The following is a 13,955-nucleotide window of genomic DNA, read 5'->3' on the forward strand; positions in this document are numbered from 1 at the left end:
CTCCAACATAGACGGCCAGATGCATCTTGGAGGATTTAAACCCGAAATGCATGAATGAAGCGATTTATTTTGCAACGACATGCACCGAAGTCAGTCGCATTTTTATTTGATTTTTTTTTTTTTAAAGCAGATGACGATCGAGATGTACCCCAGCGACCAGGTGGCGGACCTGCGCGCAGAGGTGACCCACTGGTATGAGAACCTGCAGAAGGAGCAGATGAACCAACAGGCGCAGCTGCAGGAGTTCGGCCAGAGCGGCCGACCGCCGGGAGACTTCTCAGGTGGGCTTTGCCCCCCCCCCCCCCGATCCATCCAAAAGCGTCTCCGGCGGAACCCTCACGTTGCGGCGATGTGGTTTTCAGGGGCTCTGATGGGACCCGTCCGGATGATCTCGTCGGGCCACGAACTGACCACCGACTACGACGAGAAGACTCTGCACGAGCTGGGCTTCAAGGACATGCAGGTAACTCGCGTCTGCACTTGGGGCCGAACGATCCTTTCCGCAAGTGTCGTTTTAGTGAGGGTTCCTCCCCGCGGAAAAGCGGCGGGCTCAAGCGTTGCATCCTCGCCGTCTGCCGCCAGATGGTGTTTGTGTCCCTGGGAGCGCCTCGGCGCGAGCGCAAAGGCGAGGGCGTGCAGCTGCCGGCGTCGTGCCTGCCCCCCCCGCAGAAGGAGCACATCCCCATGCTGCTGCTGCTGCAGGAGCCTCACCTCACCACGCTCTTCGACCTGCTGGAGATGCTGGCCTGCTTCAAGGCGCCCAGCCCCGCCGCCGACCGGCGCCGGGACGCCCCGGAGGTGGGTCGGCGCCGCGGGGAGGTTGGGCGGGGCGCGGCGAGGCGGCCGACGCTCCCCTCCGCGCCTCGTCGCCGCCGGCGGGACGGAAATGAAAGCGATTGAATCGACCTGACCCGCGGCCGCCCGAGCTTCTTTGAAGATTTGCCACCGTTGAATGTCGCGCTTTGAGATGAGGTGCATTGCGAAAGTGCAAAAACCTTGCTCATTGTGGAAGCGGACCGGGGGTTTTCAAAGTAAAAGCTCACGTTTGCGAATGTCTTTTGACCGTGATTTGAATGGCGAGGAATTCAATTGCGACCGGCAAAGCCGGCGCCCCATCGAGAGTCCAAATCTTGCACGAATCGATCATAAAAGTCGCGGAAAATAACGGAGGACCATTCGGACGTGCCGAAGCCAAAGCCGGCGTCGGTTTTGCCCTCGACGTTAGTTCCCGTCGAGCTGACGGACCGGCAAAAGCCGACGCTGCGCATCGAGCGCTCGCTCAAATCAAGACGCCATTTCAAATGTTTTAGACGGCTCGCTGCGAGGAACTGCACCTGCACGCCGAGAACCTTTCTCGCCGCGTTTGGGAACTGCTCATGCTGCTGCCCACGTGTCCCAAGATGCTGCGGGCCTTCCAGAACATCTCGGACGACAACGCGGTGGGCGGCCGCACGCAGTCGCCGACGCTCGTCGCCCAGCGCGCGTCGTCGATGGCGCTCTTTTGCCTTTTGCAGGACGAAGGGCCCTGCTGGAAGGAGCTGCTGAGGATGAAAAGCGCCCACAAGCTGCTCTACGCGCTGGAGATCATCGAAGCGCTGGGGAAGCCCAACAGGCGCATCCACAGGGAGTCCACGGTCAGAGCGCGAGCGGACGCCGCCTCTTTTGCAGCGGCGGGCCGACTCTGCGAGCTGAAATTGAAATTTGGACAGCGAGCGCCGTTTGGTTCGCGTCCAGTCAAGTTTGGCTCCGGCTCGCCCCGCCCTCCCCAATACTTTCTCTCGCTCGTTTTTTCTTTCTCTCCGGGCCACTTGTCCCTTCTCTCCTCGATTGCTGCTCTTCTGTTCTTTTCTCATTTTTGTCCCTTTTTCTCTTTATTTCCTGACTCTTTTTTTTTTTTTTTTTCCTTGCCTCCTTTTTGCCCTTTCTGTCACTTTTGTCTCGATTTCTTTTCTCTTCCTCTCCCTGAGGCCCTGCTCACAGACACACTTTTAGGAATACTGTGATTGGTTACTATGCTCAGATTGATAATCCCCCCCTCCCACACTTGAGGTGTTGGGGCATTGACACGTGTGTGTCCGTGTGGGTTTTAGGGCAGCTACAGCGACTTGTACCCCGACTCTGACGACTCTAGCGAGGACCAGATTGAGAACAGCAAAAACTCGTGGAGCTGCAAGGTAATAAAAAAAAAAACGACTAATCCCACTTGCGGCGATGACGGCAAGTCCGGCGTATTGCAAACGTGCCCTTTCTCTCCTTCTGCTTCCTCTCCTTCTTTCCGCCTCCTCTTTTACTCTCCATCTTGCCCTTCTCTTATTCCGCCACCACCCTTCTTTCTTCTTGCCCCTCATCTTTCTTTTTGTCCACCCTTCCAGTTCGTTTCATCCGGCGGTCTACAGCTGCTACTGGAGATCTTCAATTCTGCCATCCTGGAGCCCAAAGACCAGGAGTCCTGGACCGTGGTGAGCCATGACCAGGAAGTCTTTTCTCCCGTCTCGTGGCACGCACGCGCATACACACGCACTTCTGTACAATTGAACTTTCCGCCCACTGTGTCCAGTGGTTGCTGGACTGCCTGGCTTGCCTGCTGAAGCTCATTTGCCAGTTTGCCGTGGACCCGGCCGACCTGGACCTGGCCTACCACGACGTCTTCTCCTGGTCCGGCCTGGCCGACGGCCAACGCAAGCGGGCCTGGCCGGGGAAGTCGCGCAAGTCCGCCGTGGAGCACGGCAAAAGTCTCCACATCCCCAGGCTCACGGAGGTGGCTGCCCGCGCGCACGCAACACACACACACACACACACACACAAGCATCCGTCCGACCATCCTCGCGTTCTGCGAACCGCTTATCCCGGCTCGTTCTCCGTCTGTCTTGTTGCGCTTTTAGGTGTTCCTCGGCCTGGTCCAAGGAACCGACCTGATCGAGCGGCTCATCACAGTGGCCTACACCTACGACAACCTGGCGCACAGGTGAGTTCCACTCCGCCCCTGCGGGGGGCAGCGATGCGTGGACGCACCACTGAAAACTACCCTTTGGCTAACTCGCGTGGATTTACTTGTGCAAGAAATGTTCGTATACTTTGTCCCTTTTGAGGAGGTATTCAAACGGCTCACAAAAAAGAAAAAGCACAAGATATGAGATCCAGTGTTCCAAGTTCTCCATGGAAATGATCACGAATATCCTATTGGGCAAGATTACCGGCAAATCCCCTGCATAACCCGCCTCCCCTCCGTGTAGTAAACGTGCTCCCGAAATCACCCTTGAAAAGCACCCCCCCCCCCTCCCCCTCCCCTCTCTGTGTTTGAGTTTAATGAATGAATCGCTTTATTGTCATTACACTTGCGCACAACGAGACATCACTTAACAGGCACGCTCTGCACAAGAAACATGAAAACAATGACGAACGCGGGACACAGTGCAAAGGGCCTGTCGGTACTCGCTATGTAAAGCGCCCCGAGATCTTAGTTCAGAAAGGAAACCGCTAGGGGGGAGAGGTTAAAAAAAAAAATAAAAAACATACTCGAACTGTACTCTTCTGAGGATGATTAGTCTTTAGTTTGCAAGTCAATTACCATGGCGTGCCCTTAAATCTTCCCCTTGGGGTCCTAAAATGGCAGGTTAGCAGCGTGTGTGCTCCTAGTCCCAAAAACAAAAAGGCATCTCCTGACGGCATGGATCTTTTTGTTGTTCCGCAGAGTTCTGAAGGCCCAGTCGGATCACCGGTCTCGGCACGAAGGTGAGCGCCGCTTGAATATTAGCGGATGAGGTTGGAGACGTTTTGGATGAATGCTCATCGACGCGCGCGTTTGTTTACGTCCGTCATCCGCGCGGACTCGCGGCGCGTCCTCGCTTCGTTTGTCACTCGAGCCGCTGTGCGCGCGCCGTATGCGCACTCCACCGCACACGATGGAACGGCTTTTGAAACGGTTTGCTTGGCGGTGGTTCGTTCACGTGAGGCGCGCGCGTGAGGCTTTTTCTCATTCATTCACGAATGCGTAGTCGCGTGAATGCATCGCTCGTTTCCGCCACGCCGGTTGAGCGGACGCTCGTCAACGCCCGCCGGGAACTTGGAGATGGGCCGCCGTCGGCGTTTGTCCGTTTTGCGAGACCAGGTCTGGAGACCAGGTCCGGATCTCTCCGATGACCGCGGATGTCGGAAGCGCGCTTTGTAGACGTGGCGCTAGCCGTTTGTCGACGTAGCGCTAAGCGTCGTCCGAGGTGGCGGCAGCTGACGGGCGTGCGTGCGTGTGCGTGCGCCCAGTGACCCACTACTCCATGTGGCTGCTGGTGAGCTGGGCCCACTGCTCGTCGTCCGTCAAGTCCAGCCTGGCCGACAGCGAGCGTCTCCACGACTGGCTCAGGAAGCTCACCCTGCTGGTGCCCGAGGTGAGAGCGGCCCCGTCCTTCCGACCGGCTAACTTTGGCGCCGGAGATCCTAAACTCAATTTGAGGTCACGTTCTGATTTTGGACATTTGGAATCATCGATTGTCGTTGTTTTCAGTCTCGCGATTGCGCGGCATCTCGGTCCCGCGCCAGCTCGTCGGCGTTCAGCCGTGGTTTCTACGGCAACGTCGTCTTTTTCTTTTCCTTTCAGGCGGCGGTGCGCCACGAGGCGTGTAACGGCCTCTACAAGCTCTCCCTTTCGGGCCTGGAAGGTGGCGAGTCCATCAACCGATCGTTCTTGCTGCTCGCCGCCTCCACGCTGCTCAAGTTTCTGCCCGACGCGCAAGCCGTCAAACCTCTCAGGGTAACCCCGCCAAAATCAAATCAACTCGCCCCCCCTTCAAAAAAAAAAACAATCGATTTGGGGTCTTTTTATTTATTTTCCAGAATTGGTTCTAGTTTTTGAGATTCCATATTTTTTGAAGAAAAAAAAAACCACACAATTGATGACATTGTTATGCTCCCACCTCAATGAGGCTTTTCTGTCATTTTTGACACAATATCGCGCATGGCCATCGTCGTTCTCGCCTCGGAGATGCAAATGGGGTGTCGTGCAAAAATTCCCACCATGGGGCAATATCGGCTAAAACGGGCGACGCCAAAGCACTACCTTGGGTCACCGTCCAAAGCACATTACGTCAACTGCGAGTCTGTCGATGGTCCAAAATATGGAGATCTCCAAACCTGGCATTGTGGCTGTCGGCGGCCCCCAAATCACGTACGGGGTGGCCGCTGCCGGGCTTGAGGAGATGTAGCAACGTTTTGACCGCGCCTGTGAAAAAGTCAAATGGCGAGCAAGTGGCCGAGGTTGCGGAATGGGCCGTAACGTGCCTTCCGGTGTCCAGGTGGAGGACGACGAGGAGGAGCCGCCCCTCAGAAGCGGTTGCAAAGAATACTTTTGGCTGCTGTGCAAGCTCATCGACAACATCCACGTCAAAGACGCCACCCAGGTGGGACGCGCCCGGCCCGGCCAAATCAACAACTCCTCCTTTTCTTGCACGCGAGGCCGTCGAGCTGGCCGCAACGACGCGCGGCGTGAAGGCCTATTTCAAAATAAACCGCAGCTCACAGAAGACTAGATGGAAATTCACGCCTTGCTGCGCTTTTACTTTGAAGTCGTTCTCAGCAGCGCGCGCTGGCGTGGCGACTGTAGGTTGGAGCTTTTCACTTTTCATTGTGGTCACCAGCTGTTGCCGTCTATACGCGACATCATCTCGAGATCACGCTCAAACGCTAATCAAGGGCGCTCCAAAAACTTAAATGACGCCGACATTGACATACGACACCTTTTGGTCATCTTAGCGTCTCGCGGCCCTTTACAGCTGGCAAAATGGTAGAGCCTTTTTTGCTGGCTTCATTTATTTATTTGGGGGAAGGGGAGGGGGGGTCGTTTTATTATTTTTAAATATTTTTTTTGCCATATGGAAGGTGTTCTTTTGATGGCAGGTTTTTTTTTTTTTTTTTGGTACAGTCAAACCTCGGTTTTCGAACGTCTCAGTTCTCGACCAATTCGGTTTTCAACCAAAAATTTTCAGTTTTTTATGCCTATGAAACAAATTGATGACAAACAAATTTCGGTTCTCGAACAAACTGAGCGCACTTGAATGCACCACTTGACTCCTCTCGCCTTCCTCACACGACGAAGTGACGTGTCCTCGTGTCGCTTTCCATTGTGAGCAGACGTGTTCAATAAACCTTTTTTTTTATATTTTTTTTAAGAGTGTGGTTTCAGTTTTGGAACAGATTATGGACGAAAACCGAGGTTTGACTGTATCGCTGATTTTTGTGTGGGAGACAGTTTTGGGGGGTGAGTTTGAGGGTTCTTTTGATATACAGTATGTGAGGATTTGTTTTTTCTTTTTCTCGAGTTGCACGGATGAAGCTAAATTTTGCAAAAATTACCTCGGGCCGAATGTTTCCCGTTCACAGCCATGCCCGCACACCCGCACAATGGCCGTTTTGTTGCCGCTGGCTAGCGTTGTTGGTGTGTTTGAACTCACGTCAGGTCTCTTCCCCTCTGTCGCTGGCGGGCTCGGTGCAGACCACCCTTCTGGACCTGGATGCCCTGACGCGACATCTGGCGGACTGCATACGAAGGTGGGCCCCCCCCCCCCCCCCCCCCACACACGCGCGTCTTAAATTGCCTTTTACTCTAGAATGGAGTGGACGTAGAATTGTTGTATTTTTTTTGTAATACAATTGATTGCTTGATTCATTCAAATACTGCCGGATTAGACTATGATTAAAATCATGGTTAGGAGCACCCTTAAACATTAGTCCACGTTGAAAGAAATGATCCTTGCGAGAAGTCGCCGTCGTGAAAAAAACCCCACCAGATCTTACGAGCGAGCGAGCGAACGTACGTCAGGCTTTGCTTGTGGCGCAGCCGCGAGATGCTGGACCAGCGGGACGGCAGCATCGAGGACGACGGCCTGACGGGTCTGCTGCGGCTGGCGACCAGCGTCCTCAAGCACAAGCCCCCGTTCAAGTTCTCGCGCGAGGGCCAGGACTTCCTGCGGGACGTGCACAACCTCCTCTTCCTGCTGCCCAGCCTGGCCGACCGCGCGCAGCCCAAGTGCAAGTCGCACGCCGCCCGCGCCGCCGCCTACGACCTGCTGGTGGAGACGGTCAAGGGCTCGGCCGACAACTACCGCCTGCTGCACAACTGGGTCATGTCGCAACACATGCAGGGTGAGTGCGCGCCCGTGCCAAATACTGACACAACGCAATGGGGAGGTGGGGGGGGGGCATTTTAAATACATATGACCATTTTTTTGGGGAGGGGGTAGATATTTTTATTTCCCTGAGCAACAATCTGTTTTAACTCATTCACTTCCAAAGACGTTTTTAAACGTCCTTTCAGACTCGGTCCAGAATTGGCCGGTACTGAATGAGTGAATGGATTGGCTTCAATACAATCTGGTTTTCACGGATTTTGCCGCAAATATCCCATTGTAATTGGTGATTCGGTTTTGTTCCCTCTAAATCGATAAATAAATAGCCATGTCGTAGTGTTGACTTGTATTTGAAAGAAAATTGAATGAGCGCCTTTGATCGCCGGCCCCCGGCCCATCGGCGCGTGGGCTCTCAGCCTCGCACGCGCCGTACAAGTGGGACTACTGGCCTCACGACGACGTGCGCGCCGAGTGTCGCTTCGTGGGCCTCACCAACCTGGGCGCCACCTGCTACCTGGCCTCCACCATCCAGCAGCTCTACATGATCCCCGAAGCCCGCCAGGCCATCTTCACCGCCAAGGTGGGCCCCCTCCCTCCCCCGCCGCTCCTCATCGGCGTGAGGAGTTGAAGTCTCCATCGCAGCCTCTCGCTCTTTGTTTGTGCGCGCAGTACGCCGAGGATATCAAACACAAGACGACGCTGCTGGAGCTGCAGAAGATGTTCACCTACCTGATGGTGAGGGTGCGAAGGTGGCAAAGGGCCCAAATGATTTTCTCGCGCCATCGCCATCACCTTCTCCGGTGCCGTTTGGTGACCCGCCCCCGTTGGCTGCGCGTGCAGGAGAGCGAGAGGAAAGCGTACAACCCGCGGCCCTTCTGCAAGACGTACACCATGGACAAGCAGCCGCTCAACACGGGAGAGCAGAAGGACATGACCGAGTTCTTCACCGACCTGATCACCAAGATCGAGGAGATGTCGCACGAGCTGGTAACGCCGCCGCCTCCGCACCTCTGTGCCCTTTTCTTCTCTTTGGTCCTCCATTTTTCTTTTCTCCTCCTCCCTCGACGGCCCCATCCCGTTCTTTTCCACCGCGTCCTTCTCCTCCGTCTTCTTTCTGCTTCTTATTCGCCAACTTCTCTTCCTCGCCTTTCACCGTCTCCGCTTCCTCCCTCCCCGTCATCCTCCCGCATACGCGCGGCTCGGCGGTTGACCTTTTGCCCCCGCGGATGTTTTCACAGAAGAACACGGTGAAGACTCTGTTTGGAGGCGTCATCACCAACAACGTCGTTTCTCTGGTGAGTCGGACGGCGCCGTCGACACCCGAATATTTCCCGGCCGACCCCCGAATGCCTTCGTCCGCATTCCTTCCCGAGCGTCATCGCGTCGCCGTTTTGCGCCGCCCGCAGGACTGCGACCACGTGAGCCAGACGGCCGAGGAGTTCTACACGGTTAGATGTCAGGTGGCCGACATGAAGAACATCTACGTGAGCGCGCCCGCCGCCGTCCGCGCGCACGGTGCCCGCTCCGCTGGCTCACGTTGCCCATTTTGCCGTATGCGCTCAGGAGTCTCTGGACGAGGTGACCATCAAGGACACGCTGGAGGGCGACAACATGTACACGTGCTCGCACTGCGGGAAGAAGGTCCGTGCAGAGAAAAGGTCAGCACGCTCGTCTTCAATGGTACACGGCATTTGCTTGGTGGGGGGCGCATTGTGTGCACGTGGCTGGATCTAGCGTCCCAGATGTTACCAAAGGAGTGCCGCAGGGCTCAATCCCGTCGCCCATTTCGTACTCGGTTTGCATCGACAGCCTGTGAGCTCATGTGTCAAACGTGGTTATTTAAAATCGTTCATCCTCACTCATTCAAACCTTTGACCTCTGACAAGCTGATTTAAAGTCGCGTGTCCGGGCTTTTCTCGATTGCTTTTAAACACCCAAGACAAAACCGATGGTCTTCTCAAACGAATATACCAACACGAGTAACTCGGCAAGGAAGTCCAAGGAGCCTCCTTTCAAAGCACACATCTCAAGCTCACGACGAAGCTCGGCTTCGACTATTAAGATGAATCTCGCTTCCCACTTTGAGCCAGTCGATTCCACCGAGGCGCCGTACAGTACGCATTTTCCCTGAACAGAGAGCCAGTCTGTCTTTCGCCACCAGTGATGACCGAGGCCCGGGCAGAGCCGGGGCGTTGTGCTTAGGCAAGCGGCTGCTGCCCTTTGGAAGTAGCGCTCATGGTGTGTGTGTGGGGGGGGGGGGGGGGTGCGCATCAGTACGTGGGTGCGGGGGTAATGTAAGAGAGCCACATCGTAACATAAATAGTGGATTTTAGGAAGTGTGTGTGTGCGTGCGTGCGCTCAGGGCGTGTTTCAAGAAGCTTCCGGGCATCCTGAGCTTCAACACCATGCGCTACACCTTCAACATGGTCACCATGATGAAGGAGAAAGTCAACACGCACTTCTCTTTCCCGCTCCGCCTCGACATGACGCCCTACACGGAACGCTTCCTCATGGCTAAGGGGGAGCGCAAAGAAGGTGCGTGCGGGCCTTTGATATTAAATTTGCGTGGGTGCTGTTGCATGATTTTTCTAGGATTGTGCGTGTGTGTTTTGATGTCATTTGTGTGGTGTGACGCCCTGTCCAAGGTGAATCCAAGCCCTCCGAGAGTTCCGAGTACGACCTGATCGGCGTGACGGTGCACACGGGCACCGCGGACGGCGGCCATTACTATAGCTTCATCCGCGACATCGTCAACCCTCACGCGTACAAGAACAACAAGTGGTGAGGACGGCGCCGCGGGCGCTCGCACTTGCGCGCGCGCGCTCGGCACGGTTTGAAAATTGGCGTCTACGCAGGTACTTGTTCAACGACGCCGAGGTGAAGCCCTTTGACTCGGCGCAGCTGGCGTCCGAGTGCTTCGGCGGAGAGATGACGGTAAGAGCGGCGAGGCGCGCCGGCGCCATTTTGGATGTGGCGGTTTGGCCAAGCTGTCCATGTGCCCGGTTCATCCCGCGACCGTTGCGCAGCCCATTAGCGTCATGCTAATTGGCTTGTCGTATGGTTTATTGCCTGCACGTCGCTGTTTTTTTTTTTTTTTTTTTTTCGAATCATCAGAATGAATGAGAGCCATTAACGCCATCGCTTGAAAACGTTTCACTTTCACCCCGTTTTGTCGACTTTTCCGAAGTTTTTATATCCTTTTTTATTTTTCTCGTCTCGCAGACCAAAACGTACGACTCGGTCACCGACAAGTTCATGGACTTCTCCTTCGAGAAGGTGAGGGGAGCTGCTTTGTGGCCGCCCGCTCCTCCGCCGTGTCATCGCGAAGGTGACGCGGCGCGTGTGTTTTTGCGTTAGACGCACAGCGCCTACATGTTGTTCTACAAGCGCGTGGAGCTTCAGGAGGACAACGCCAAGGAGTTCACCTTTGACGTTTCTCCGGACCTGCTGGAGGTACGCCTCTTTGCGCGCGTCTCTCCGACTGGGCCCGGCCTCCTTTGCGGATCTTATTTCTCTCTCTCTCTCTCTCAGTGGATCTGGCACGACAACATGCAGTTCCTCCAGGACAAGAACATATTTGAGCACACCTACTTTGGGTCAGTGTTGACGGCAAACGTAGCGGTACTGATGATGATGCGTGCGTGTGCTCTGTCATGATGTTTGGTTGTTGCGCCGCAGCTTCATGTGGCACTTGTGCAGCAGCATCCCCGGGACGCTGCCCGACCCCAAAGCCATCTCCCTCATGACGGCAAAGGTAACGCGCGCGCGCGCGAGTCGTGACCCGAGTCGCTCGGCGCTGACGTCGGCCTCCGTTTGCTTTTGTTTTTCCAGCTCAGTACTTCGTTCGTCCTGGAGACTTTCATTCATTCGAAGGAAAAGGTGATTGAACACCTGCGACACTTCACAACGCAAAGCAAAATCATCCTCCGAACGAGCGCGCTTCCTCCGGCCGTTCTATTCGTTGAGATCGCACCGTACCGGGCCCGAGTGCGACCGATTCGATGGGTGCCCTTTCTGTTCACTCATTCACTCCCAAAGACGTTTTAAGCGTCTTTTCAGACTTGGTCCAAAATTGGCCGGTACCGAAGGACGATTGCGGACCCGTGCCGGCAATCGGTCTCTGCGCCAGTACCGGCCTTGACCGCTCAAAAATGGAGGACCGGTCTCGCTCCAAACAAAAGTGCATCTCTCATTTGGAGGTTTAGACACCAATACTTTCCCCATTCACCGCAAATGAAGACGATCTCCAAATATCGGGGCTCCTTGACGACTAATGATCGATCTTGTGATCGGAGGCGAGGGTCGTTTGGCTCCATCTCTGCCGCACGCATCCAATTGGCGAGTTGACGCGAGCGCTCTTGTGTTGCGTGTGTCGCCAGCCCACCATGCTGCAGTGGATCGAACTTCTCACCAAGCAGTTTAACAACAGCCAGGCAGCCTGCGAGGTGAGCGCACACGCTTGCACGCAGTAGTTGTTGTGTACACTTCCTGATGATGATGATAACACCCCCCCCCCCTCCCCCCCAGTGGTTTTTGGACCGGATGGCAGACGACAACTGGTGGCCCATGCAGATCCTCATCAAGTGTCCCAATCAGATCGTCAGACAGGTAACGTCACCATCTTGTTGTCGTAGCGACCTGTTGTCCTGAGCGCCTTGTTGTCACGCTCAGATGTTCCAGCGGTTGTGCATCCACGTCATCCAGAGGCTGCGTCCGGTCCACGCCCACCTTTACCTGCAGCCCGGCATGGAGGACGGGTACGTTCTCTTTATCACCATTGCGGCGCCCCCTGCAGGTTGGAGGTGGTCAGTGACTGACTCAAATGGGACGGGGGGGGGGACAGCAGAATGACGAGGAAAAGGCCCTGCCTGCTTCATGGAACTAAAACAAATACTGCTTTTTATTTTTACATCGGTTATACTGGTCATCATTTTTTGTTTTTGTTTTCCCCAGAATAAAAGGCGTAAAATTAAATTGTTTTTCACATTCCCTTGTGAGAATGACTTCCTTCCTTTGAATTTGTAATATTCAAAATTGGGATACTTTAATCGCAACGAGAAAAGAAACAAACATATTTTCTTCCCTTATAAAAAAACGCACCCCAATATGAGACAATTTTTTTCTTGTAAGATGACAACGTTTTGCCTCAAACATTTATTTCTTAGTAAAAAGCATCCAGAGAGCCGCCTTGACCAATCCCCCCCCTCCGCAGGTCCGACGACATGGACGGCTCGGTGGAGGACATCGGCAGCCGCTCGTGCGTGACTCGCTTCGTAAAGACGCTGCTGTCCATCATGGAGCACGGCGTCAAGCCGCACAGCAAACACCTCACCGAGTACTTTGCCTTCCTCTACGAGTTTGCCAAGATGGGAGAGGAGGAGGTCAGTGGCTCAATATTGTCATGCGGTCCTTGTTAGTTATCGTCTATTTAAAAAAATAAAAAAAAAACGACACACAAGAGTGCTTGATGATTCAGCCGTTTTCCTTCGTAGTCGTCATTGCAGCCGAGTCTCGTGTTTTGTTTTGTGCAGAGTCAGTTCCTGCTGTCGTTGCAAGCCATCTCCATCATGGTGCACTTCTACATGGGGACCAAAGGACCGGAGAATGTCAGTTGCAGATTGTCTCTTTTGCCGGCGCAACGAGAGACGCTCACCTCCCTTCGCTTGGCCTCAGCCGCAGGTGGAGGTTCTGTCGGAGGAGGAGGGCGAGGAGGAGGACGAAGAGGAGGACATCTTGTCCCTGGCCGAGGAGAAGTATCGTCCGGCCGCTCTGGAGAAGATGATCGCCCTCATCGCGCTCCTGGTGGAGCAGTCGCGCTCGGAGAGGTGCGTGAGAAAAAGTCGTCTTCTCGAGAAGCGGGGCCAAACATCAATCCCGCTTTTGTCCGCAGACACCTGACGCTGTCCCAGAGCGACATGGCGGCGCTGACGAGCGGCAAAGGTTTCCCCTTCCTCTTCCAGCACATCCGGGACGGCATCAACATCCGGCAGACGTGCAATCTCATCTTCAGCCTCAGTCGCTACAACAACCGCCTGGCCGAGCACGTACGCCCCCCCCCCCCCACCTTTATTATTATTTTTTTTTTTATTTATAAAATTGAGCTGATGCGCTCCCCGGCCGACTCTTGCGTGTGCGTTTGCAGATCGTGTCCATGCTCTTCACCTCCATCGCCAAGCTGACGCCCGAGGTGAGGGCTTTTCGCTCATCTTGGCTCTCGCCCGCCGCACAAATCCGCCGTTGTCACGTTGGAGTCCGTCACTTTGGAGCGGGAAGGACGCGGCGGTCCGTCTCGAAAGGGCCGCCGCTTTTCCACTCGCTTTCCGCGACCTTTGCTGTGTGTTTTCACTTCAGGCTGCCAATCCCTTCTTTAAGCTGCTCACCATGCTGATGGAGTTTGTGGGCGGCCCCCCGGGGATGCCCTCCTTTGCCACGTACATCCTGCAGAGGATCTGGGAGGTAAACGCCACATGCAAAAGGATTCGGCCCTTCTTGAATCATTTACATACATTTCACATGTTGATTTGTCCGTGCCCCCCCCCCCCCCCAATCCTTGTTAGAAAGTTCAAGGGGGCTAATACTTTTGCAATCTACCGTGTAACCCAAGTCGGCCGTAATGCTTTTATTTTCTGGATCCGATCAACGATGTCATTGAACCGCTGGATTATGACCTGACGGCTGACCACCAAATATCGGCCCACCTAATCAATCGGTCGAGTAGAAATTGGAATAGAGTAGAACGCAAATGCTTTTTGCAACTCCCAAGTTAGTCCAAGAGAAGAAAATGGACGATAGAAACGATGGCGAGTTTGGCACTTGGCATTCTACTTTTTATTGTACGTT

General features: G+C 54.7%; 1 protein-coding gene across 13 annotated transcripts in view; it reads left to right on the forward strand.

The window, feature by feature from the left end:
• Positions 1-13,955, forward strand: part of usp34 (ubiquitin specific peptidase 34) — a 33,811-nt gene that overhangs the window by 13,403 nt on the left and 6,453 nt on the right. For 4 of the 13 annotated variants that reach the window (XM_086119075.1, XM_086119081.1, XM_086119076.1 and 1 more), the window contains exons 27-64: positions 131-281; positions 363-463; positions 583-798; positions 1,311-1,439; positions 1,515-1,634; positions 2,091-2,174; positions 2,373-2,459; positions 2,558-2,758; positions 2,883-2,965; positions 3,692-3,732; positions 4,258-4,382; positions 4,592-4,744; positions 5,286-5,390; positions 6,446-6,537; positions 6,827-7,131; positions 7,532-7,695; positions 7,785-7,850; positions 7,956-8,102; positions 8,354-8,410; positions 8,522-8,599; positions 8,679-8,773; positions 9,478-9,650; positions 9,761-9,896; positions 9,971-10,049; positions 10,338-10,391; positions 10,473-10,568; positions 10,647-10,711; positions 10,794-10,869; positions 10,947-10,994; positions 11,495-11,560; positions 11,643-11,723; positions 11,787-11,872; positions 12,328-12,496; positions 12,647-12,721; positions 12,789-12,940; positions 13,006-13,159; positions 13,258-13,302; positions 13,467-13,571. In XM_086119075.1, the coding sequence (XP_085975201.1) occupies positions 131-281; positions 363-463; positions 583-798; positions 1,311-1,439; positions 1,515-1,634; positions 2,091-2,174; positions 2,373-2,459; positions 2,558-2,758; positions 2,883-2,965; positions 3,692-3,732; positions 4,258-4,382; positions 4,592-4,744; positions 5,286-5,390; positions 6,446-6,537; positions 6,827-7,131; positions 7,532-7,695; positions 7,785-7,850; positions 7,956-8,102; positions 8,354-8,410; positions 8,522-8,599; positions 8,679-8,773; positions 9,478-9,650; positions 9,761-9,896; positions 9,971-10,049; positions 10,338-10,391; positions 10,473-10,568; positions 10,647-10,711; positions 10,794-10,869; positions 10,947-10,994; positions 11,495-11,560; positions 11,643-11,723; positions 11,787-11,872; positions 12,328-12,496; positions 12,647-12,721; positions 12,789-12,940; positions 13,006-13,159; positions 13,258-13,302; positions 13,467-13,571 (4,260 nt within the window). Of the gene's footprint in view, positions 1-130; positions 282-362; positions 464-582; positions 799-1,310; positions 1,635-2,090; positions 2,175-2,372; positions 2,460-2,557; positions 2,759-2,882; positions 2,966-3,691; positions 3,733-4,257; positions 4,383-4,591; positions 4,745-5,285; positions 5,391-6,445; positions 6,538-6,826; positions 7,132-7,531; positions 7,696-7,784; positions 7,851-7,955; positions 8,103-8,353; positions 8,411-8,521; positions 8,600-8,678; positions 8,774-9,477; positions 9,651-9,760; positions 9,897-9,970; positions 10,050-10,337; positions 10,392-10,472; positions 10,569-10,646; positions 10,712-10,793; positions 10,870-10,946; positions 10,995-11,494; positions 11,561-11,642; positions 11,724-11,786; positions 11,873-12,327; positions 12,497-12,646; positions 12,722-12,788; positions 12,941-13,005; positions 13,160-13,257; positions 13,303-13,466; positions 13,572-13,955 lie in introns of all 13 variants that reach the window. The other 9 variants (XM_086119071.1, XM_086119080.1, XM_086119077.1 and 6 more) reach the window with 4 other exon arrangements.

Source organism: Hippocampus guttulatus, chromosome 9 (assembly GCF_054856545.1).
Source record: "Hippocampus guttulatus isolate MCC_2025c chromosome 9, RoL_Hgut_1.0, whole genome shotgun sequence".
Lineage (NCBI taxonomy): Eukaryota > Metazoa > Chordata > Actinopteri > Syngnathiformes > Syngnathidae > Hippocampus > Hippocampus guttulatus.